Source organism: Ovis aries, chromosome 2 (assembly GCF_016772045.2).
Source record: "Ovis aries strain OAR_USU_Benz2616 breed Rambouillet chromosome 2, ARS-UI_Ramb_v3.0, whole genome shotgun sequence".
NCBI lineage: Eukaryota > Metazoa > Chordata > Mammalia > Artiodactyla > Bovidae > Ovis > Ovis aries.
The window spans coordinates 243,652,844-243,678,638 of NC_056055.1; the positions used below are offsets into that span (position 1 = coordinate 243,652,844).

At 51.0% G+C, this 25,795-nt stretch overlaps 1 protein-coding gene across 3 annotated transcripts in view; it reads right to left on the reverse strand.

The window, feature by feature from the left end:
* Positions 1 to 25,795, reverse strand: part of EPHB2 (EPH receptor B2) — a 215,785-nt gene that overhangs the window by 16,534 nt on the left and 173,456 nt on the right. The window contains exons 6-9 of one of the 3 annotated variants that reach the window (XM_042244590.2): positions 20,305 to 20,429; positions 10,287 to 10,356; positions 7,455 to 7,563; positions 6,367 to 6,434 (exon numbers count right to left, since the gene is read on the reverse strand). In XM_042244590.2, coding sequence (XP_042100524.1) covers positions 6,367 to 6,434; positions 7,455 to 7,563; positions 10,287 to 10,356; positions 20,305 to 20,429 — 372 coding nt within the window. Of the gene's footprint in view, positions 1 to 6,366; positions 6,435 to 7,454; positions 7,564 to 10,286; positions 10,450 to 20,304; positions 20,430 to 25,795 lie in introns of all 3 variants that reach the window. The other 2 variants (XM_042244591.2, XM_012152536.5) reach the window with 2 other exon arrangements.

Sequence of the window (25,795 nt, forward strand, 5' to 3'; positions counted from 1 at the left end):
CAATATTTGACTCCTCTTGATCTACATGGAACAACAGACTGGTTCCAAAAAGGAAAAGGAGTACGTCAAAGCTGTATATTGTCACCCGCCTTATTTAACTTCTATGCAGAGTACATCATGAGAAATGCTGGGCTGGAAGAAGCACAAGCTGGGATCAAGATTGCCGGGAGAAATATCAATAACCTCAGATATGCAGATGACACCACCCTTATGGCAGAAAGTGAAGAGGAACTAAAGAGCCTCTTGATGAAAGTGAAAGTGGAGAGTGAAAAAGTTGGCTTAAAGCTCAACATTCAGAAAACAAAGATCATGGCATCTGGTCCCATCACTTCATGGGAAATGGATGGGGAAACAGTGGAAACAGTGTCAGACTTTATTTTGGGGGGCTCCAAAATCACTGCAGGTGGTGACTGCAGCCATGAAATTAAAAGATACTTACTCCTTGGAAGGAAAGTTATGACCAACCTAGATAGCATATTCAAAAGCAGAGACATTACTTTGCCAACAAAGGTCCATCTAGTCAAGGCTATGGTTTTCCCAGTGGTTGTGTATGGATGTGAGAGTTGGACTGTGAAGAAAGCTGAGCGCTGAAGAATTGATCCTTTTGAACTGTGGTGTTGGAGAAGACTCTTGAGAGTCCCTTGGACTGCAAGGAGATTGAACTAGTCCATTCAGCAGGAGATCGGCCCTGGGATTTCTTTGGAGGGAATGATGCTGAAGCTGAAACTCCAGTACTTTGGCCACCTCATGCAAAGAGCTGACTCACTGGAAAAGACTGATGCTGGGACGGATTGGGGGCAGGAGGAGAAGGGAACGACAGAGGATGAGATGGCTGGATGGCATCACCGACTCGATGGACGTGAGTCTGAGTGAACTCCGGGAGTTGGTGATGGACAGGGAGGCCTGGTGTGCTGTGATTCATGGGGTTGCAAAGAATTGGACACGACTGAGCGACTGAACTGAACTGAACTGATCTAAAAAAATGGCCATTTCATTTGGTTTCAACCTAATGGTCTCCCCCTTTTTTGATGAAGAAACTGATATAAGAAGGGCTAAATGGGATTTTCCTGGTGGTCCAGTGGTTAAGAATCTGCCTGACAATGCAGGGGACACAGGTTCGATTCCTGGTCCGGGAAGCTCCCACCTGCTGCAGAGCAGCTAAGCCCATGCAACTACTGGGCTTGTGCTCTGAGACAAGAGAAGTCACTGCAGTGAGAAGCCTGGGCACTGCTACAAAGATTAGCCCCCGCTCACCAGAACTAGAGAAAGCCGGTGCACAGCAATGAAGACCCGGTGCAGCCATAAATGAATGAATGAATGAATGAGGCGAAATAACTTGCCCAAGGGGACATGGACATAGCTAGTTAGTGGCAGAAGTGTTGTTTGAACCCAGGTTGTCTGCCTTGAGGGTTTATTCTGAGTGCTTCCCCACCTGTGTCTTGGGATAGAATGTGATCCCCTTGTGGTCAGAGGTTTGCACAAGGCCTGGCTCCCAGGAAGGGCATTTTCTGAACTGCAGTTGGATGAGAACCTTGGCAGGCAAGAGTCTTCAGAAAATATTGGGCCACTGTTTGGATGACTCATGACTGTCAGGGTCACCAAGAGTGTCATGTGCCATCCTGAACCCATGTGGGAAATTCAAGATGAGGGAAGGAGGAACCAGGCATCCAGAGACCTGGATCTGCATTCTGGATCTGCCATCAATAATGGTAACAAACAAGTTGCTTTATGAGTTTGAATTCAGGATCAGCCTCTGTATTAATCTGGCCCTGTGCCCTTGGGCAAATTACTTCACCTCTCCGCATCTCACTTTTTTCATCTGCAAAATGGAGATAATAAACAAATCCCCTATCTCGTAAGGAGGTTGCAGAGATTAAATGAGAAGCTTTTGAAAAGGTTTTGTTCAGGATTTGGCAACCAGAAAGCACTGAATAATTGTTAATTGTTATCATGAGGAGTTGCTTATTATTAAATATTATTATTACAAAGCACTTTAACATCCATTAATTCATTTAATCCTCAAAACTCTGTGAAAGAAGCATCATTCCTGCTACTTCCCAGGAGGCCAAGGCTCAGAGTGGCTTTTCCTGAGCTTCCAGTGACTTCCCCAAGGTCACTGAGCTGGCCGGTAGCAAAGTAGTGTTGAGAAACCCGGTGCATCCCTCTGGCTCCATGTCCAGGCACCATAGACGTCAGCACTCATCCAGCATTTGCTGGACAACGGAAAACATGAGCCCATGAGGGTGACCTTGGGTCAGTCACACACATAGCCAGGCCTCAGCTTCCTCCTCTGTCCCAGCCACACAGGGTTGCTGGTAGATATGTGATCACGGGGCTGGCAGTGTTTTGAGAAAAAAACAAAACAACAAAATCTTGCTCAGATGCAGAGAGGAGGAGCATGAGCTTGAGAATGCGTTGATTTATGAACAACACGTTCTATTCTGGAGTCTATTTTTAAAATAAATCCCTGTGTCACCTGTTTCCTTGTTACTGACTTGCTGCTCTAAATAGTGACGCTCCTGAATGGCTCCAGGTGATGGAGCGTGTGAGCCTGTCTTACTCAGAAGGGTGTAGGTAACACAGCGTGGCCAAGACTGTGTTTGTATCCCAGCGTTTGCCCCGCACAACTGCGGGACCTCTCTGTGCCCTGGTTTCCTCATATTCAGAGTGGGAAATGATCAGGGTTAAATGAGGAAATGCACGTTGAGCATTAAAGTAGCTCTTGGCCCATAGAACACAATATGTTTAGCTATATCATGATTTTATTACTTGGGGAACAGGCTGGGGCGATGGAATTGATGAGTTTTATTTTTAACATACAGGTGGATCTTTATTTCTGTGTGGTTAAATTTGTCCACGTTTGTCTTATGATCCTTTCATTGCTTTTGTGCTTAGAAAGTGCTTTTCCCTCCACGTATCAATTAAATAGTTACCTAAATTGTCTCCTGGAAATGTTAATGGTTTAATTATTTTTACATTGATGTCTAAAAATGATTTTTAAGCTCAAGAACTTTTACTCCAAATTAAGTCTTACCCAGAGGGGCCTCCCAGGTGGCACAGCGGTAAAGAATCTGCCTACCAGTGCAGGAGCTGTAAGAGACACAGGTTTGATCCCCAGGTTGGGAAGATCCCCTAGAGCAGGAAATAGCTACCTACTCCAATATTCTTGCCTGGGAAATTCCATGGACAGACGAGCCTGGTGGGCTACAGTTCATGGGGTCGCAAAGAGTCGGACATGACTGAGCAAAGCGTGCGCGCACGCGTGCGCACACACACACACACACACACACACACACACACACACACACATACACACAGAGGCTTAATATCAAGAACTCCTTGACTCTGCTCTTTATTTTATACCCCATATCTAGTACTGCAGAGAATCCAGTGGCTCTACTTTCAAAGTGTGTCAGAACCCTCCGCCTTCCCACCACCTCCCCTGCTGCCACCCTGGTCCAGCCACCAGGGAAAAGCACTTCCCTGGATGATCCCAAAGGCCACCTCCCGGTCCCTGCTCTGTCCCTGCCTGGCACCGCCCCGTCCATGTTCCACAGGGCTGCCAGAGAAGTCTTGTGGAAACTGTAACTCCGAGCATGTGCATCTTTTTCTCAGACCCTTCCAGAGGCTTCTCATTTCACTTAGAGTTAAAACCAAGGCCCGGACTTCCCTGGCGGTCCAGTGGTTAAGAATCCGCCTGCCACTGCAGGGGACATGAGTTTGATTCCTGGCCCAGGAAGATTCCACATGCCCCGGGGCAAGTAAGCCCGTGTGCCACAACTACTGAGCCCACGTGCTGCAACTCCTGAAGCCCTCGAGACCTGGAGCCCACACTCCACAGCTGGGGAGTATCCCCCTCTCTTGGCAACTACAGAAAGCCTGTGTACAGCAACAAAAACCCAGTACAGCGTTCCCAAATTAACATTAAAAACACTGTTCTAACCCCTGCTTGGAGAATTCTGAGCATTACTTTGCTGGGGTGTGAGATGAGTACAATTGTGCGGTAGTTTGAACATTCTTTGGCATTGCAAAATGAAGAAGAAAAGAACTAAAGAGCCTCTTGATGAAAGTGAAAGAGGAGAGAGAAAAAGTTGGCTTAAAACTCAACATTCAGAAAACAAGATCACGGCATCTGGTCCCATCACTTCATGGCAAATAGATGGGGAAAAAATGGAAATGGTGAGAGGCTTTACTTTTTTGGGCTCCAAAATCACTGCAGATGGTGACTGCTGCCATGAAATTAAAAGACGCTTGCTCCTTGGAAGAAAAGTTATGGCCAACCTAGATAGCATATTAAAAAGCAGAGACATTACTTTGTCAACAAAGGTCCGTCTATTCAAGGCTATAGTTTTTCCAGTAGTCATGTATGGATGTGAGAGTTGGACTGTGAAGAAAGCTGAGCAAGATGCTTGAACTGTGGTGTTGGAGAAGACTCTTGAGAGTCCCTTGGACTGCAAGGAGATCCAACCAGTCCATCCTAAAGGAGATCAGTCCTGAATATTCACTGGAAGGACTGATGCTGAAGCTGAAACTCCACTACTTTGGCCACCTGATGTGAAGAAGTGATTCACTGAAAAAGACTCTGATGCTTGGAAAGACTGAAGGCAGGAGAAGGGGACGACAGAGATGAGATGGTTGGATAGCATCACCGACTCGATGGATATGAGTTTGAGCAAGCTCTGAGAGTTGGTGATGGACAGAGAAGCCTGGCGTGCTGCAGTCCATGGAATTGCAAAGAGTCAGACACAACTGAGCGACTGAACTGAAACTGAACCCCTGCAGCTCTGAATCACCCCTTCCTACCTTGTTTTTTTTCCCCACAGCACTTTCATCTTCTGATATACCATACACTTTGCTCATTTATTGCATGTATTAAAAAATTTTTTCCTAGGATTTTTTATTATATTCTGTTTAAAAATTGTGCTAAATTTGCCTAATATAAATTGCACAATTTTAACCATTTCAAAATGTGCAGTTCAGTATTATTAAGTACAGTCATACTGATGTACAACCAATCTTCAGAATTCTTTTAATCTTGCAGAAAATGTAAACCCTATTTTTTAAGTTTATCAATATTTTGCATTTATATTAAAAATGCCTGTCACTTTTTAAAAACTGAAGTATAGTTGAGTTGGCTTGTTGTGCCCATCTCTGCTGTACAGCAAAGTGACTCAGTTATACACATATACACATTCTTTTTCTATATTCTTTTCCACGATGGTGTATCATAGGATATTGAGTATAGTTCCCTGCCCCATCCATGAGGACCTTGTTTATCCATTCTAAATGTAATAGTTTATTGTCCCTCCCACTAGAATATAAGTTCCATCAGGGCGGGAATATGGGGTTTGTTTACTTGCGTGTCCCCAGCACCTGAAGCAGAGCCTGATGTACGTGATGGGCCACAACAAATACATGGCAACTGAAGGGGTGTGCGGATGACCCCTCACTTGGGAACTATCTGAGAAGCCCTAGGGTATCCCACTGAGTACAGTTTGAGAGTCTATAGGGGACCCACTTGGAATTCCCATTTGCCAAGTGAGCCAAAGTGAGGATCCTATCTCCTCTCCCCCACAGATTGTTGGTTCTGCCAAGATCAGACGGAGAGGAATCTACACTCTGTTCTTCTCTCTGCTTGGCGCCCCTGGGAGGAGACATCTGCTCTGGGTGTGTCTGGCACATGTGCCCCCAGCCCTGGCCGAAGGTGGCATGGGACAGTGAAGGAAACCAGGACACGGTGTGGGGTTGGGAAGAGGCAGCCAAGGAGTCACTGAGCGGCACAAGAATGGGCCTCCCGGCTCCCTTCTCTCCCCTCCGCGGTCAGAGCCTGGGGTCCCCATCGTCTCACTCAGATCATGTACTGGGTTGGCCCAAAATTTCGTTTCCCATACCATCTTATGGAAAAACCCGAACGAACATTTTGGCATACCCGACATTTATTCTGCCAGTCTGTCCGGTGCCTGCTGTGTGCTGGGCAGCCAGCGGACACCGGGGAGGTGGTGGCGACTGTCAGACACGATTTCAGGTCCCCAAGTGCTCCCACTATAATGGTGGAGGGACAGGGAGACGACCATCACCATGCAGCCAGGTGGGGGCGCTGTGCATCCAGGGGAGAGTGGGGAGCAAGGACGGCTTCTCAGAGGGGTTTGTACAGATGAAGCCTGAGGGAGTGAGCTAGCCAGGGCAAGAGAGGGAAGAGTGCTCCAGGCAGGAGGAACAGAATGTTCACGTTCAGGGAACAACAGCTCGACATTCAGTCTGACTGCAGCAAGGGAGGAGGCAGACAGAGAAAGGAGGCTGGAGAGGTTGCTGGGGAGCTGACAAGTGAAGGATCCCGGGGTGCCGGCCCTGCCGGGGTATACGTACTGTGGCCGCTGGTGTAGTGTTGCAGCTTATCTGTGTACTCCGAGTCGGCACGTTCAAACCCCCGTCTTCTGGAACAAGAGCAAAGGGCTGGAGCCACCTGGAGGCGCCCGGGGAGATGGGAGCCACAGCAGGTGATAGGCAGAGGGTGGGCAGGCCCTGGAAACCACCTCCGTGCCAGAGAATTCCCTGCTGGACCCTTGCCTCGCAAGCTCACCTTCCCTGGTTCCCCCTGCCCCCAGCCCTTCCCACCTCTCCAACTTCAAGTCCAGGCTCACTGGTTCCCCTCTTCCCTCTCCAGCCAAGCCCCTTTCAAAGAGCAAAGGCATCTCTGGCCGTGGCCCCTGGTCCCAGAAACCCAGAGGCTTCTGTCCATCTGACCTTAAGACCTAGTCTGTTCTCAAGTGGGAAGCTCTTGGGACTTCCCTGGTGGTCCAGTGGTTAGAACTCTGCCCTTCCACCTGCAGGGGGCACAGGTTCGATCCCTGGATGGGAAAATAAGATCCTGCAGGCCATGCAGTGTGGCCAAAAATAAATAAAGTAGAAAGCTCTAAGGAAGAAGGGACAGTCTGTACACTAAGTCCAGCAGAAGTCCAGGAACCAGTGCCACTGCTTGCCTTTGTGCTTGCTGTGCCAGTACCTTGGATGCCAGACACCTGGCCCTGTCTATGTCCCCTCTCTTTCTGGCCACCTCAGCCAGCTGAGCTCCTCAGCCTGCTTCAGGCCCTGTTCACGAAGGGGCTTTTGCTAGAGCAGAAAGTGGGGCGATCTGTACTCTCCCTCACTGTCCCCTGGCTTCCTGCACTGTGCAGTCTTTGCTGCCCACTGTTCGGAGCTGTCCCTTCGCGCTGAAGTATTAGTGTCTCGGTGAGCCACCTCCGTGGAGCATGGGCTTGTCCAGGGCAACACCTGACCAAATGGATGGACTGCCAACTGTGGCCATTTAGCCGGTGGGAGGCCACTTGGGGGTCTCCGGGCCTCCCCGAGCCCCTCCTGCCCCCTCTGGTCATAGACCCTGTTCAGGGATGGCAGAATGGATGGGCAGCCCTCTCGGAACCCAGGCCTGGCCCAGGCAGGGGGACATCACCCACCTGTTACACACGATGGCGATGACCACCACGGCGATGAGGAAGACCAGGCCGGCCGCCGAGGAGCCAATGATGAGCGGCAGCTTCTCCTGGATGCTTGTCTGGTACTCGGCTGGAGAGGAAGCACAGCACACTGTTCTCAGCCTGGCTCAGGGGGTCATAACCCCCTGCATCCCCACTGCCCTGGCTCTCCTGGCATCCCCAGACTCTCTGCCACTCCAGACAGAGCATCAGGTGGAGAACTGGCTGTTACTCCCTCACAAGTTACCTTGGACAAATCCATGAACTGCTCCGGCACTCAACTTCTCATCTATAAAATGGGCATAATGCCTACATCTCAATGTAGATATGAAAATCAATAAGGAGAGCCAACCAGTCCGTCCTAAAGGAAATCAGTCCTGAATATTCATTGGAAGGACTGATGCTGAAGCTGAAACTCCAATACTTTGGCCACCTATGCGAAGAACTGACTCACTGGAAAAGATCCTGATGCTGGGAAAGATTGAGGGTGGGAGAAGGGGACGACAGAGGATGAGATGGTTGGATGGCATCACCAACTCGATGGATATAAGTCTGAGTGAACTCCAGGAATTGGTGATGGACAGGGAGGCCTGGTGTGTTGCAGTCTGTGGGGCTGCAAAGAGTTGGACACGACTGAGTGACTGAACTGAACTGAACTGAATAATAATACGCTGACAGGCATATACACAGGCAGGTCAAAACACAGACTCTCAAGCCAAACTCCTTGGGTTTCAGCTCCAGTGGTGCCACTTACTATCTGTGCGATCTCTGGTAAAGTGACTTATCTCTGTGGCTCAGTTTCCTCATTTGTAAAGTGGAGAGGATAATAGTTCCCATCATAGGATTTTTGGGTAAAACACGTAGAGTGGGGCTTCCCTGGTGGTCCAGCGGTTAAGAATGTGCCTGCCAGTGCAGGGGACGTGGGTTTTCTGCCTGGTATGGAAAGATCCCACACGCCACGGGGCAGCTAAGCCCGTGTACCACTACCACTGAGCCTGCACACGCTAGAGACGGTGCTCCGCAACGAGAGAAGACACTGCAGTAAGAGCAAACACAGCAATAGAGAGTAGCCACCAGCTCGCTGCAGCTAGAGAAATCCCGCATGCACCAGCAAAGCCCCAGCCCCAAATAAACAAACACATTAAAAAAAAGCCCACTTACAGTAACTTGTAGCACATAGTGAGTACTCAGTAAATATAAACTATTATTGTTTTTAAGTGTTTTAAGAGCCTATCATGGGTAGGTATGTACCTTGTGTGAGTCTCAGAACAGTTCTATGATATCCTACGTGTAATTATCCCATTTATCAGATCAGAAAACTGAGGCTTCGCAAAATCGTGACTTGCCTAAGTTTACACAGTTAGACAGTGGCCAGTGCCAACATTTGATTCCAGGTCTGTTTAACCCAAGGCCATGGGCTTAAGCAAGATAATGTGTAAAATGCACTCAGCATTGGTCCTGGCTCTTGGAAACCCCTCAGTGCATTCTCAGTGGCATCAAGATCTTCATTATTTAACACTTTATTCTTATTACTTCTCATTGCCTCCAGGCCCAGGCAGGAGCTTGCTGAAGTCAGGGACTAGGTCATTTCTGCATCCTTAGCACAAGCACATATTAGTGGAATTAATAAAGATCTTGGGACAGCCCCCTAATCCCCAGGTCAGTGACCCTCAACCAACATACAAGAGGACCTAGAGAGGTGAAAAACTCTGGCCATGAGGAAGGGGGATTTTACAGAGGAGCTGAGTGCTAGAGGTGATGGTGGAGCTATAAGGGAGGATTTTTGTGATAAGACAAGAACTCAGGGGTCCAGGAGCCCCTGAGATGTTTAACTCGGCACAGGCTGAGGCCTATGTCCAGGGGTTGAAGCAGATGCTGAGAAGGGATGCTGCAGTGTGGTCATAAATATTCTGCTCTGGAGTTTGGCTGGTTGGGGAAAAGACCCCCAGACTCACAGCAGTGACAACTATGACCTTAACTCTATTTTGGTGAGCACTAACCATGTGAGACCTAATGCCAACCCTGTGCTCGGGCCTGTACTTTTATGCCCTTCCTGACACTAGTTTCATGATGATGCTGATAATGAGTTAGCTGTTATCATCCCCATTTATAAATGGGAAAATTGAGGCTCAGAGAGGTAAGATGAGTTACTCAGGACCACACAGGTAGAGCTCAATCAGCACTGTAATTTCCATCTGTCAGGCATTAGAGCCTGCATTCTTTAACTATGTGGCTTCTCAAAGATTACTGGAGCAGGAAGGTGCTTAGAGACCATGTGGTCCCAGACTCGGAGACACCGAGCACATGGGCTGCAACTTCCCATTCTCTTGTCCAGGGAAAGACATTACTAATCCATCCCAGCACTTCTCCCTGTTGAGTTCAGATGCCACTTCAGAATGCGTCTCAATCCGAATGCATGTCATTGGTGTGATGTATGGATAAGATACGTTTGCTCCCTCAGATGGAATATAACACTTTGATTTTTATAGATGAGAAGAAACTGGACCAGGGAATGGAAGTGACTTGCTCAGAGTCGCTTTGCAAGTTGAGGCTAGGCTCCCAAGGGTCCTGGGAAAGGACACGATGGTAACGGAGGAGTCCATATCCTTTCTGGGCCACAGAAACAGTGCCTGCATATGTGGCTGTGCAGTTGGTATAGTGCACGAGCGTTCTCACCCAGGATGGAGGGAGAATGACATCTAGAAGGGGGGAAGGAGCCCTTGCTAATTTGCACAAAGGCACTTTATAGATGCGGCGCCCCTTGTTCTGTCTGTAGAGTCAAGGCCCTCCTCCTGCGCTCTGGCCCCCACTCACCTTCGGTCATGGTCTGGAAATACATCTTGCCACTGTAGCGCCCGTAGCCTGCCACGGTGCGTGCCCGCACCTGGAAGACATAGATGGCGCCGGCTTTGAGGCCCTGCACAGTGACCGTGTTGGTGGGGCTTTTTATGGCTGTGGCGTTGTACTCACTCAGCTCCTGCCGAGGAACAGAGAAAACAGTTAGTGAGGCTGTGCCCGAGTCCACCACCTCCTCCTGCCACTTGGGGGCAGGTCTGGCTACTGGACAAATTCTGTGGTTCCAAAGATTTCGCTCCTTCCCTATAACAGAATGACATGCCTACATCTTCGGCATATGATTTGCAACACTTCCCACAAAAGAAGGCAGAAGGTATTTCTTTGCCTCACAGATGGTGAGTTTGTTCCTGTGACTTGGTTTGGCTGCTGGAATACGCTAGAGGATGTAATGCAAGTAGGGGCTTTACAGGCACTTGTTGATTTGACTCAGTCTCCTGGGCTTCTGCCATCTGTCATGGTGAGGCTTAACTTGGGTAACTGCTGGTTCCAGAAGGGGAAACATGTGAAGAAGTCCTTGCCCTAACTCCTAGGCTGAAACAGCACCACCTCAGTTGACCCAAAGACAAAAACCCATGAGCAGGAAAAACAGCCACTGGATTGTAAGCCGCTGGATTGTTGGAACTGTTTGTTCTGCAGCATCATCTCAACAATAGCTGACTGATACACACAGACTGACTGGCCACTGTGTGCAGACCCTGAAGACGAGGCTGTGAGTTCTTAGAGACAGCAAGGAGAGGCTCCACCTTATTCACTTCTGCTTCCCCCTCTTTGCCCCATGCCTCAATGGATTAAGTGGAAGGACCCCCCATTCAGCCTCAGCATGTTTCAGTAAGGCAAGAATTAAGACCCAGAAAGGGGAAACAATGCTCAGGGTCACATATATCAGTTGTGACCTTAAGGTGGCTGCCTTAGGAGTTAAAACCAGGTTCCTGCATGGAACCACCTCACATATGCATGCCTTTGGATACCCAGGACCTGATGTTCCCTCCTTTGAGAGATGCAGAATGCCAATTCTGATCTGAGCACTGCCCAGGAGGATCCGAGGAGTCTGGGACCAGACAGAGATCTGGCTGGCGCACTGAGAATGGAGGAGTGCTTGAGCTGAGGCAGATTTTTATCAGCCTCCATGGTGCTTGTTCAGGTGTCTGTCAGCTACCCAGAAAACCCTCCCCACATACCCTATTTGTACTAGACCCTGAGTTGGGTACCAGGGGCCCCCAGTGGGTAAAGCACAAGCCCTGGCCTCCTTGGGGAGCTCAGTTTAGTAAAGCAAATGGTGTGGAGGTCTTAACACTTGGAGGATCGTGAACCTCTTTGAGAAACTAATGAAAAGCTAGGAGCCTTTATGTAGAAAAATGTGCGCCTGAGTGTACATGTCAGTCATGTATATGTCTGGGTACACAGAGCCCTTGAAAACTCTCATGCAACAAATTCAGTGTGGGCAATGTTATTATAGATAATAATTGTAACTACTATCCTATTATGTAATTATACAACTACATTGTAGTTACAGTGTTATTATCATATAGAGGTTAAAACAACAAACTGGAGCCAGACTTTCTGGGTTCAAATCCTGACTCTATGACTTTTGTGATCTTGGGCAAGGTTCTTAACTTCTCCCTACCTCCTTTACTTCATCTGTATTATGGGGAGAATAATAATAACAGCTACCTCAAAGGACTGTTTAGAGAAAGAAATGAATTGATATGTATGAAAGGCTTACACGGGCGGGGTAAGCACAATGAGCCCAAGGGCATGTGACCTGGCCTGGGTCGGGGATAGCAGATGAAGCCATGGAATGTATCTTGACGAGTGGGGGGGACTGAAATGGAACCTTAATAACTACAAGTCACCCAGGCAAAGAAGGGGGAGGGTGGTCCCGGAAAGGAGCAGTAGGTACAAAGGCAAGGAGGTACGAAAAAGCCTGGGATGTGGGGGCAGCAGCAGGTAGGAAGTCTCTTTAGCCTTGCCAGATTGCCTGCCCCCTCCTCCAGGAAGCCTCCTTGATTTCCCAGCCAGATGTGTCTCTCCTCCTCTGAGCCCTGGAACACTTGCTATTGGTACCATGGGCTGGTGGTGGGGGGGGGGGGGTGGCGGTTTCTGCTGTGTTCCGTTGCCCTGGGCCCAGGCTTATGTCTCTCCCTTGACAGTAAGCTCCAGAGGGAAGGGGCTGTATTTTGCTCCCCTGGACCAGGCACAGGGGCCTGTGTGCAGAGTCCTTCCCCAGTTCTAGACTTTCCATGACCCGGCTTTTCCTGGTCTCTCTTGCCACATCCCCAGGGTCCTCTAGGCTCCAGACATATGGAGCTGCTTCCCCTTTCCCTGCTGGGGTTGCCAGATTTAGAAAAACAAAACAAAATAGAATGCTCAGCTAAATCTGGATTTCAGCTAAACAATGACTAATTTTTAGTAAAGCATGTCCTGTTCAGTCTTTGAGGTATTATACTAAAATGTTAAAAGAAAATTCAAATGTAACCTGGTGTCCTGTATTTTATTGGCCAGTCTGACCTTCCCTGGACACCCTGAGCCTTTGCAAGTGCCGTTGCCCATCTAGGCTACGCTTTCCTCATTTGTCCGGCAGTTCTCTTACTTATCATTCAAGACTCAGCACAGTTACTACCTTGGCTGGGGAAAGTGGGAGTGAAAGTCGCTCAGTTGTGTCTGACTCTTTGCGACCCCATGGACTGTGTCCACGGAATTCTCCAGGCCAGAATACTGGAGTGGGTAGCCTTTCCCTTCTCCAGGGGATCGTCCCAACCCAGGGATCGAACCCAGGTCTCCTGCATCGTGGGCAGATTCTTTACCAGCTGAGCCACAAGGGAAGCCCAAGAATACTGGAGTGGGTAGCCTATTTCTTCTCCAGGGGATCTTTCTGACACAGGAATTGAACTGGGGTCTCCTGCACTGCAGGTGGATTCTTTACCAACTGAGCTATCTGGGAAGCCTGGGAGCCCTCCGAAATGTCCCAGTCAGAGACTGCAGGTCCTTTGTCTCCTCTCCTACCCATCGTTCTGATATAAACGTGTCTTCTCCACAGCCTGTGGGATATCTGGGGCAGAAAGCGTGTCTGGCTTATCTCTGGGACCCTCAGGCTGGGCACACAGTACCTGCTCACTAACTACTGACATAATGAATGAATGAATGAATATTAATTAAACTGTTGAGACTATTTATTTATGAAATCTACGGAGCAGTACCAGATTTGGCCAGTAGGTGCCGCTGTCCAACATGGGATGGGCTCAGGCTCGAAAAAGGGGCTTGGATTCTGCATACTAGGTGGGTCCCCCACTTAAGAGAGGCTAGAAGTTTTTGATTATATGAGGTAGATGGGAGGGAACTGCTAGAGGCATAGCTGCCTTGGGAAGCTGAGGCACTAACCTGAGTGGATCCCTTCTCTAAAACCAGACACAGGGCTGAGCAGGGGATTGGCATGTTTGTTAGTTGCTCATTTGTGTCTGACTCTTTGCGACTCCATGGACTGTAGCCCGCCAGGCTCCTCTGCCCCTGGAATTGCCCAGGCAAGAATACTGGAGTGGGTTGCCATTTCCCCCTCCAGAGCATCTTCCCGATCTAGGGATCCATCCTGGGTCTCCTGCATTGCAGACAGATTCTTTACTGTCTGAGCCATGCAGGGGACTGGAGGTCATTTCAGATGCCAGTTCTTCCACTGCTCTGCATTATAATCTTGGGGAAAGCCCTTCACTTCTCTGAGCCCCTGTTTTCTATTCCAGAAAATGGAGCAATAAATGCCAATTTTTCAGGGTTGTTGTGAAGATAAAATTTGATCAGGCAGTGCTTGGCACACTGGAGATACTGTCTAGAGCCATCGATTTCCTTCCCTCTCCTCACTCTCTCTTTTTTCTCTCTTTGAAGTTCCATTATCTGAATAAAGATTAAGCAATGATGGATTATGGGAAGAAATTTAGTATGAAATTCACTAGCACTTAGTTTAAGGCCTTACACAGTGCACCAATGAGGCACGGGTACATTTATTAAGCCCTCTCAGTCTCAGTGTTCTCATCTCTAAAGTGGAATCACACCACTATATACTATACAGAGTGGCTGTGGAAGTTTAATAGGAAGAACCGGGCAAAGCTTTTGGCATAGACAAGCCTATGGTCTTTCCGGTAGTCATGTACGGATGCGAGAGTTAGATCATAAAGACTGCAGAGTGCCGAAGAATTGATGCTTTCTAACTGTGGTGCTGGAGAAGACCCTTGAGAGTCACTTGGACAGAAAGGAGATCAAAACAGTCAATCTTAAAGGAAATCAACCCTGAATACTCATTGGAAGGACTGATGCTGAAGCTGAAGTTCCAATACTTTGCCCACCGGATGCAAAGAACCGACTCATTGGAAAAGACCCTGATTGCTGGGAAAGATTGAGGGCAGGAGGAGAAGAGGGTGACAGAGGATGAGACGGTTGGATGACATCACTGATTCATCGGCCATGAACTTGGGACAGAGAAGCCTGGCACGCTGTAGTCCACGGGGTCGGAAAGAGTTGGCCACAACTTGGCAACTGAACAACAATCGCTAACACACAAAAGAGTAAACGGGGGCTACCGCCATCGTGGTTATCATCAACACGTGATAGAATAAGCCTTCACCAATGTTCATTAAATGAATGCATGCGAGAGCGAGTGAGTGAACAGGCATCTCCGTGTCGCTACTGCTCCACGTACACTCGGCAACAACCTGAGTGCAGCCTGGCCTTTCATAGTTCACCCCTGCTCTCCCCACCTTTGCTGCCTCTCTCTGGAGTATCCTTCCCTTCCACTTCTGCCAAGTAGAAGTTTCTGTTGAATAAACACATAAATTGATGTGGCCTACGCGGGCCCATGCGCCTCACAAAGGACTCGTCTTGAGCCCTTGCGGGGAGCCGAGGGGAGTGTGAACCTGTGTGCTCCGGGGCAGCTGCCAAAGGAGGCCACCTCCCCTGGGACGCCGGAGCCAATGGGAGCGGCCCGCCCCGGTCTGGCTAACGCCATTCGCCATTCGTCAGCGGCATCCAGAAGCCTCCCTGCGAAGCGGTTGTCAGCTCCGGGCTCCGGGCAGGCTGGGAAATCCCCGTGGAGCCGGGGAAAGGCCAAGCCAGAACCCGCTCCAAAAGAGCCCTTTCTGAAGAAGGCGGGGAGGAGGGGGAGGGCTGGGGGGTGGGGCCCACACGGAACGGCAGGGCTCGGTTTGGACTCCCCTACCTGGGAGGATCTGGAGCCCTCATTAAAGAAATCGATGGCAGGCACCAGGAGGACTGCAGAGCTGGTGAGAGCCGGCTTACCTAGAAATAATCCCCCCACTCCCGCCAGCAGCCTGGCGCGCCTCCCCAGTGGGGCTGATTCGGGAAGGCAGAGGTGGTGCGGGGATGTCACAGCCCTACCCGAGGGCCCAGGGGCAGAAACCGCTCTTGACTCTCCTCCCAGCCCTCTGCTGGTGTCTCCTCTGAGACGTTCAGCTACAACTTTTTTTCCTCTCCTTAAACCTTGCCATTCTCTTGGATCCTAACCTTTCACTTCCGTGTGTCCTCTGCCCACTTGCCTGCACACTTGTCTGTTCTTGACTACACCTCCCTACCCCTGGCAAAGAATTCTCCTGCCAGCGCAGGAGACACAAGAGATGCGGGGTCAACCCCTGGGTTGGGAAGATCCCTGGAGGAGGAAATGGCAACCCGCTCCAGTGTTCTTGCCTGGAGAATCCCATGGACAGAGGAGCCTGGTGGGCTACAGTCCATGGGGTCGTAAAGGGTCAGACACGACTGAGCGACTAAGCGCACATAAGTACCGAACCTATACCTGCAGATCACAAGGCCTGCATCTGTCCCGAGGAAAAGGCTCCACCGTCCACCAGGAGTCCTCCTTCACGCTTCCCTGGTCCTCTGAGGTCCGAAATACTGGTTGGATCGGTCAGCTCCTCACATCTCTGCTGCCAGCCCTCCAACTCCACACCATGCTCATCTCCCACTTGGCATCCCATGAGAGCCCCGTGTTGGGTCTACCTGTGTCCCTGGGACCCCCTTGCAGTCTATTCTCCACGTGGCAAGTTATAGGAATCTTTAAAGCGATATGAATCAGATCACATCATTCCCAAATCTCCTGATGGCTTCCTATCAGACTCTATCAAATTGAATCCAGACCCTAAAGGCCTGGAAGACCCACCACAACCCGACCCGCCTCCCTTCCCAAGCTCCTCCCCTACTGCTCTCTCCCTTGTGGCCCTGGCTCTTCCACTCTCTTCTTTGTTCGCTGAGTGCTGCTAGCACATTCCTGCCCTGGGGCCTTTGCACAGGCCTTTCTTGCTGCCCAGAAAAATCCCTCCCTCATCACTTCTCTGTCTGAACTCCTAGCATCTTTCAAGGTTCTGTTCAACTGTCACTTAAATGAAGACTTCCTCTCATCCAAGCCAGAATTATAAGCATTTCCTTGGTGTCTCCCTGAAAACTTTGCTGGCTTTTCTATGGCTTGTATCACATCTTGTCTAATAGCTGTGTCTGAACCTGTCTTTTCCCCTGGGCTGTGAAGTCTTCCATCTCCAGTCACATCCACAACTCAGTTAGAACTGGACATGGAACAACTTGGACTGGTTCCAAGTAGGAAAAGGAGTATGTCAAGGCTGTATATTGTCACCCTGCTTATTTAACTTCTATGCAGAGTACATCATGAGAAATGCTGGGCTGGAAGAAGCACAAGCTGGAATCTAGATTGCCAGGAGAAATATCAATAACCTCAGATATGCAGATGACACCACCCTTATGGCAGAAAGTGAAGAAGAACTAAAGAGCCTCTTGATGAAAGTGAGAGAGGAGAGTGAAAAAGTTGGTTTAAAACTCAATATTCAGAAAACTAAGATCATGGCATCCAGTCCCATCACTTCATGGCAAATAGATGGGGAAGCAGTGGAAACAGCGGCTGACTTTATTTTTTGGGGCTCCAAAATCACTGGAGATGGTGACTGCAGCCATGAAATGAAAAGACGCTTGGAAGGAAACTTATGACCAACCTAGATAGCATATTGAAAAGCAGAGACATTATTTTGCCAACAAAGGTCTCTCTAGTCAATGCTATGGTTTTTCCAGTAGTCATGTATGGATGTGAGAGTTGGACTATAAAGAAAGCTGAGCACTGAAGAATTGATGCTTTTGAACTGTGGTGTTGGAGAAGACTCTTCAGAGTCCTTTGGACTGCAAGGAGATCCAACCAGCCCATTCTAAAGGAGATCAGTCCTGGGTATTCATTGGAAGGACTGATGCTGAAGCTGAAACTCCAATACTTTGGCCACCTGACACGAAGAACTGACTCACTGGAAAAGACCCTGATGCTGGGAAAGATTGAAGGCAGGAGGAGAAGGGGATGACAGAGGATGAGATGGTTGGATGGCATCACTGACTCAATGGGCATGAGTTTGGGTAAACTCCAGGAGTTGGTGATGGACAGGGAGGCCTGGCGTGCTGTGGTCCATGGGGGCGCAAAGAGTCAGACACGACTGAACCACTGAACTGAACTGAACTGTGAAGTCCTCAGGTCTCCAGGCAAGCATGGTTACTCTGAGTGAACCCAGCATCCAGGTCAGGGCCCAGTCCAAAGCTGATGACAGTGAATGCTGAGTGAACGGACGTTTGTCTCCCCATTGGCAGAGCCAAGCTGCCTCTTTCTGCACCCAGGCCCTGGGAGGAGCGGCTAACAGCTGTACCTCAGGTCTGCCCCGCTCTCATCACTTGTGCCTAGAATTCTCCATCAGAGTCTGGTCCTATCCACCTCTTAACAGTCATCCTAGAACATCTCTGGGAGAAAACTGGGAGGCAGGAGGGCCAGGTGAAGAGTAAGAGGAGAGCGTCAAATCCTTGCTCCGCCACTTAGCAGCTGAGTGCTCTTGGACATGTCACACAGCTTCTCCTTGCCTCAGTTTTCCCTCCTGTCTAATGGGATGAATCACACTGCCACAAGGAGGAATGGGGTTACCAGAGATGGTATGCTCAGCACATAGTGAGTGCGCAGGGAAGGTGAGCAGGTGATAACTGCGGTGGCTGCATGGCCTGCTGGTCCTGCCACCCCTGGCAGGGGCCTGGGGATGCCTGGGCAGCAGCAGAAAGTAGGGCAGAGCTGCCTCGGGTTCATACCTCTGTCAGCCTCCCCAGCCCCTCCCGTCTCGGTAGGAAATGGGTCGTAGGCAGGACCTGCACTGGGATTTCTCATTTCCGCTCCCGTCTTTGGGGACAAACACTTTCAGTTTCATTTAATCATAAAGCTTCTTAATTAGTTTTTTTTTTTTTTTTTTAAATTCTGGGCTGCTAAGCTATCCCTGCCAGAGGGGGTGGGAAGGCTGGCTTCTGCAAAGCCAGGGGCTTCCTGGGCCTGACAGCAGTTGGTCCAGCCACCCTGGGAGCTGGGTGCCCAGCTCCTTCAAGCCTCGTGATGGTCCAGTGAGGGAGAAGCTGACTGCCTCCCATCATCTGGGCTCGGGCCATCCAACAACAGCTGGAGTGCCTACTGTGTGCCAGGCGGGGGACATGGCAGAGACAAGGCAAGGACTCCACGCTCCACCAAGACTGCAGGAAGGAATTCACTCACCTGTTCACTTGCCCACCATTTATCATGTGTCTCCTTGGAGGCAGCCCCAGGGCCCTGGGAGAACGTGCTGAATGGGACAGTTGTGGTCCCTGGTCTCTTGGAATGCAGTGCTGAGAGGAGGGGATGAACAAGGAAACAACCCAGCTGGGTGAGGTTGGGCAGATGTTTGCTGAACCTCCGAGACACACCAGAGTTCAGCTGAGCCAGGAGTTAACAGAGTGGAAGGGCTGGGCAGGGCCTCAGAAGGCGGGGCTCCAGCTCGGCTGGCTGGAACTGCCTCCGTCTCTCTTCCTCTCAGTCAGGGAAAGCCTTTCCATCCTTTTCTGTTTCCCAGTGGGCTTACTCTTAACTAATGTACTTCCTACAGTCATTTACACCTTAGTCTGAATGAGAGCCCAGTGACCGCTTTCTCAGGGGTGGTCTCTGTGGCTCCCTGGGACGGCCTCAGGGAGCAGGTAAGAAAGCTATCAGTCAGGAGTTCCCTGGGCCTCTGATGTTCGGCTGCACTCTCCCCTGCCGCCTCTGTACTGGGCAGCCTCCACATTCAGATGTGCTGAGCTCACCTGGTCTTACGTCACATAGCCCTTGCTCACTGAGAGGCAGGCAGGGCAGGAAAGGGAGGAAGGGAAAGCATACTCAGTACTCATCTCTGCTGAGGGCCAGACCATTTTCTCCTTCACCTGCACAGCGACCCCCACCCCCCACCCAAGAAAGGTGGTCTCATTCGTATTTGACACGAGAGGGAACTGAGGCTCAGAGAAAGATCCCTGCTCAAGGTCACACACAGCTGGTTAGGGATGGAGCTGGGGTTTGAACCTACAGTTCCTCATTCCTTGTCCAGAGCTCTTTCTTCGACACCAGTGGCTTCCAACCCTGGGTCCCTGAGGGAGTCATGGGGGTCTGATTTAAAAGCTCAAAGAGAGATCCCTGTCCCCATCCAAAGGGCACTCAGGCAAATGCAAACAGGTGTTTTAGTTGGAATCAGAGCCCCGTGGGGAGGAGGCTCCATTCTCGCCCCTTGTATGGAAGCTCTCTTGAGCAGTTTCAAACCTCTGCTTCAGAAGGACACACAACTAATTGGAACTTCAGAAATGCGGCTTTTGGGAAAACCAGTTTTCAGAACATCAGGCCCTTCAGGGTCCAGATGAAAGGGGTCTCAGTGGGGAAAGGGCCGTGACCACTGCATTTTACTGATTGTGCCCGGATGCCCAAGACCAGGAAAGCAAGACTCGGAGAAGTCAAGGCACCCGCCTGAGGCCTCACAGCCGGGGAGGAGCGGAGCTGAGGCCAGGGCTCTTTCTGCTGCACTGGTCTGCCTCATCTGGCTGGATGGCAGAAGCCCAGAGGCCAGCCTGGGGGAGCGGGTCCCTGCGTGAGGTGGGGGGCGGGGGCAGTACCCAGGAACACAGGTACCTTCTCATAGTACTGCAGCTCATAATCCAGGATGACGCCGTTGGGCTGATCGGGCTGGGACCACGAGAGGGTGATGCTGTCCACGGTGCGGCTCACCTGGTGCATGATGGACACGGCCGAAGGAGCTGAAAGAGAGGTCAGAGGTCAGGGGTCGGGGCAGGCATGAGAAGGTGCAGCTTCTGCCCCAACCTCAAAGGTGCCCAGACAATAGACAGCTGTGGGACCAGAGAGGGGAAGGCATCCGGCCTAAGTCACACAGCCAACCTGCAGGAGATAACAGAGTACAGGGTCACAGGTGCTGCTCTCACGGGGCACCTCTAGGCTACAGACGCCGGCAACTCCAGCCACACCTGCCAATGCTCAGCCACGTCAGGTCAAGACAGGCGCTGGGCCCCTTCTCTGATCTGGCTCCGAGCGGGTTGGACTAAATGTCATTCATTCTCTCTCGAAGCTTACAGTCTATGGAGTCCCTAGATGTGGCGACGGGGCTCCGGAACAGGGAAGCAGAGAAGGTGGGAGATTCACTCATTCCTTCAACAAATTTGCACCAAGTGCCTCCTATATGGCAGGATATAGCAAGGAATAAAACTCACCGCCAAAAATAAATATATGAAAATAAACTCATTCATGTCAATGTATGGCAAAACCCACCACAGTATTGTAAAGTAGTTAGCCTCCAATTAAAATAAATAAATTAATTTTCAAAATAAAAGAAAAAGTTAAAACCAACCAATCAATCAATTCATAGCTACTTTGGAAAAGTTTGGTGGTTCCTTAAAAAGTTAAACATAGAATTACCCTATGATCCAGCTATTCCACTCTTAATCACATACTCCAAAGAACTGAAAGCAGCTATTCAAGCAAATATTTGTATATGAATGTTTACAGCAGTATTATTCACAACAGCCAAGAGGTGTGCTGTGCTCAGTTTATCAACAGATGAATGTCTATCAACAGATGAATGAATAAACAAATTGTGGCATTCACATATAACAGAATATTACTTAGGCATAAAAGAGAATAAAGCACTGTCATATGCTATGATGAAGATAAACCTCAAATCTGTGCTAAGGGCGAGTGCCAATTGTATGGAATAGATAAGGTGACAGAGGCAGTGAGTAGATTGTGGTTGCCAAGGGTTGGTGAGGGGGCATGGGGAGTGCTGGGTACGGGGTCTTCTTCTGGGGTGATGAGAATGTTTTGGCACTAGGGAGAGGTGCTAAGCGCCCACATGTGACTGTACTACAATGTTGCTGGACCATGCACGTTAACATGTTAATTGCATGTTACGGGAACTTCACCAATCCCTTCCTGCAGCGCTGCTTGTGCCCTCATGGAGGGAACTTAGATCAAGGGGACGAGAAGTCACAGGAGGTTGTGCCTGGCGCTAGAAGGACCCTCAGAAATAATTTAGTCCCATTCTCTCATTTTACCGACGTGGAAACTGAGGTCGGGAGAGGGTTGTCAGCTGCCCCCGGGTCACAGTGACATCAAGCTCGTAGCCCTTTCCTTGATTCCTTCTTTCACAGAGCATGCCCCCCCCACCCCCGCCATGCTGGTTGCCTTCTTCTTAAATGGGACGAACCTGCACGAAGCGCCTACATCGTGTTGGCCGTGGCCCCAGACCCTTCATGCGCGTGTGTCCTGAGCTGACTGTCGGCGAGGGGGCTGTATTAGCCCCACCAACAGGTGCAGCTCCCAAAGCTCAGAGCCGCACAAGGCTTCCTGAGGTCACACAGCCCATCCGTTGGGGAGCTGGGGTCTGAACCCAGGCCTGCTGCTCCCAGAGCAGGATTCATCCAGGAGTCCTGGCCTGGTTCATCCCTATGGCGTCGCTGGAGTGGGGAGCCCCCTTGGCTCTCTGGGCCTGAGGTTTTCATGGTTCCAGGAGGGGCTGAGGACTCATCAGGGGTGGGGGAGCACCTCCTGTAGTCTCTCCTGGCTCCTGGGTGGGTCCAGGACAAGCGGATGCCCTGTCTCCACCATCTTGGCAATTCCTACAGGAGGCTGAGGCTGACTCTTCTCCCACCCAAATCCTGCTTTGCCGGGGCTCTGGCCACACCGACAGGATCGTAGACCAGGGAGGGGGAGGGGCTCCTGGAGGATGAGCACCACCTGTTTCCTGCTCTGTCTCCGCCCCTTCGTCCCCCGGGGGGAGGGAACAGTCTCTTGGTCAGAAGATTCAGGGCCTGCTCTCTGGCCTGCTGCTCACTGACTGCCCTATGAGCTGCAGGCTATTAACATCCCCAGTTTATAGATGGAGAAACAGGCTTGGAGCTATTCAGTGATCTGCCATGCGTGGCTCATGCAGCCAGGCAGTGGAGGGCTGACTCTTGGAACTGGTGGCTCAGACTCCTCACCAGCACAGCTCTGGTTACCGCGAGATCAGCCTGGTTCCAACCAGGCTGGGGCAGTCTTGGGCAGGTGACCCCCCTCTCTGGATCTGGTTCCTTCTCTGCACTGTGGGCACAGCTGGAAGATCCCTAGGAGCTTGCACTCCAATGCTCCCTGCCTGTCCTTCCTGGTTGACCCTGGTCCTGGAGTTGCATCAGCCCAGGAGGGGCCAGCATGGGCCCAAGCAGGTCCAGGCTTCCCTCCAGCACCTCAAAGAGCTACGAAAAATGGGCCCGAGACATCCTGGTCCAGGTGTCCCTGTAGTCCTCTGTTCTTTCTGCATCTGCCCGACCCCCAAGGGAGGGCCATCTGTCCCTCAACTCAGCTTCTTGTCCCGCCAGGGGGCAGCAGGCCTCTTGGGAAGGTTAGACACCTGGCTCCCTGCAAGGAGATCCAACCAGTCCATCCTAAAGGAAATCAGTCTTGAATATTCATTGGAAGGACTGATGCTGAAGCTGAAACTCCAATACTTTGGCCACCTGATGCAAAGAGCTGACTCATTGGAAAAGACCCTGATGCTGGGAAAGACTGAAGGCAGGAGGAGAAGGGGACGACAGAGGATGCGATGGTTGGATGGCATTACAACACAATGGACATGAGTTTGAGCAGGCTCCGGGAGTTGGTGGTAGACAGGGAGGCCTGGCGTGCTGCAGTCCATGGGGTCACAAAGGGTCGGACACGACTGAGCGACTGAACTGAACTCCCTACAGTTTCCTCCTTAGTCAAACAAAGAGACTGTCTTCCTTGCTCCTGCCTCACTAACCAGTGTTTATTAAGCACCTGCTAAGCTGGGCACTGTGTTAAGCCCTTGACATTCACAAACCCATTAATCCTCACAGCTGCCTGTGAAGCAGATCTCCTTCAGCCCATTTAGCAGATGGGAAAACTGAGAATCACAGTAAAGTGACTTGCCTGAAGCTGCATAGATAGTAAGTGGCCAGACAAAGCAACATACAGTCATGCTCCATGAAGTCACCTGAAGGGTTTTCAGGGCTGTGTGCGTGTGTATAACCATAACAAGGATAAAGCTGCTGACCTAACTCTTTCTGAGCGCTCGTTCTGTGCCACGCCATATTCCAGGCACTCAACACCTATTAACACAGGCCTGGGAAATCCCATGGATGGAGGAGCCTGGTGGGCTGCAGTCCGTGGGATCGCCAAGAGTCAGACACAACTGAACAACTTCACTTTCATTTTTCACTTTCATGCACTGGAGAAGGAAATGGCAACCCACTCCAGTGTTCTTGCCTGGAGAATCCCAGGGATGGGGCGGCCTGGTGGGCTGCCGTCCACGGGGTTGCACAGAGTCGGACACGACGGAAGCGACTTAGCAGCAGTAGCAGCAGCAGCAGCAGAGTCTTCCCTGCTGGCCCAGTGGTCAGGACTCTGTGCTCCCAAGGGGCATGGATTCAATCCCTAGTTGGGGAACTAAGATCCCACATGACAAAGCAAACAACTCCCCCTCCTCCAAAGAACCAGACACAAGCATAACAGAATCCTCACAACAGCCCTATGAACTGGGGGCTATTAACATCCCTAGTTTACAGATGGAGAAACTGAGGCTTGGAGGTCCTTGGTGACCTGCTCAAGGCTTATACAGCCAGGCAGTGGAGGACTAGCCCTTGAACTAGCCTTCAGGCTCTTCACCAGCGCGCCTCTGGTTACCATGAGATCAGCCTGATTCCAAGTAATGCTCACTGGAAATTAACAAGGAAATTGATAGACCCCTGGGGAGGGGGGTGTGGTCAGAGCTCTCAGTGTCTGGGTTTCCTCACCTGCAAAGTGAGCCTAATGGTTGCATGTTTGGGGGCTGTTATGCGGAGGAATGAGTGAAAACACTTCCGGTGCTTAGTGTGGTCCCCAGCACATGGTCAGCGCTGTGAGTGTTTGGGGGGTGTCACTGGGCACTAGCCACTGAGCAGCTGACCTGCGTTTTGTTCGAGCCTCTCAATAACAGTGTGGGATGAGGGTTAATAGCTGCAATTTGCAGAAGAGGAAACTGAGGCAGGAGACGTGGGTTCGATCCCTGGCTTGGGAAGATTCCCTGGAGAAGGAAATGGCAACCCACTCCAGAATTCTTGCCTGGAGAATCCCACGGACAGAGGACCCTGACAGGCTACAATCCATGGGGTTGCAGAGTCACACATGACAGTGTGTGAGCACACACGCACACACACACCGGCTCAGAGAGGCATGATGACTTCAAGGTCACACAGGGAGTGAGGAGCTGAGCTGTGCCTAGAGACTTGTGCCCAAGACTGCCCTCTCATTTGCCCAGGCCAGAGTCTTCTGGGGCCTGCAGGCTCAGAGAGTCCGGACGCAGTGGGACAAATAGTTTCAGGACAGGCGGAGGGACGGGGCTGCAGAGGCAGGTGGGGGCCAGATCTCCAGACTTAGGAGCGACTTTATCCCGAAGGCACTGGGAAGCCATGGAGGACTGCAGCAGGGATGGCAACACACACAAAAAGGCAGGCCCCCAGCTAACACCGGACACTTCCTTATCCACTCCACGCCAGGCACTTCGGCAAGTGCTTTACGTCAACTAACTTGTTCAACACTCACAGCAACCCGAGGAGGCTGGGCTATCCCCTTTCACAGATGAGGAAGCGGAGGCACTGAGGTATGAGGTACACTGGCCCAAAGTTACCAAGCCGTGGAGCTGGGATGTGAACCCAGGCCCACGCACGTCCAGCATCTCCTGTTCTTTCCGCTGGCTGCGGCCGAGGCAGGCTGACCACAGTGGTCTGGAGGCCAGGGGGTCTCAGCGGGCCTCTGAGGACAGCGTGGCCCACTGCCCATCCGGCCGCCCTGGCTCTGGGCGCTCAGCTGTTGGTGGAGACAGGTCGCCCACGGCCAGGGCGGTCTGGGTTTGGTGGGCTTAGCTGGTAGTCTTGGGTTACAGGCAGCGAACCCGGGCTCTGATCCTATAAGCCCAGTCACCCTGGGTGTGGCAGGGAGGAGGCATTCGCCGGGAAGACGATCAAGGCGGGCCAGCGAGGGCTGGCCTTTCTCCTGGAATCCGGGGGGATTAACGGCGGAGAAAAGGGAACAGCTGGACGATTCCTCGTCCCTCCTGGCTGCCCGCCGCCCACCCTGA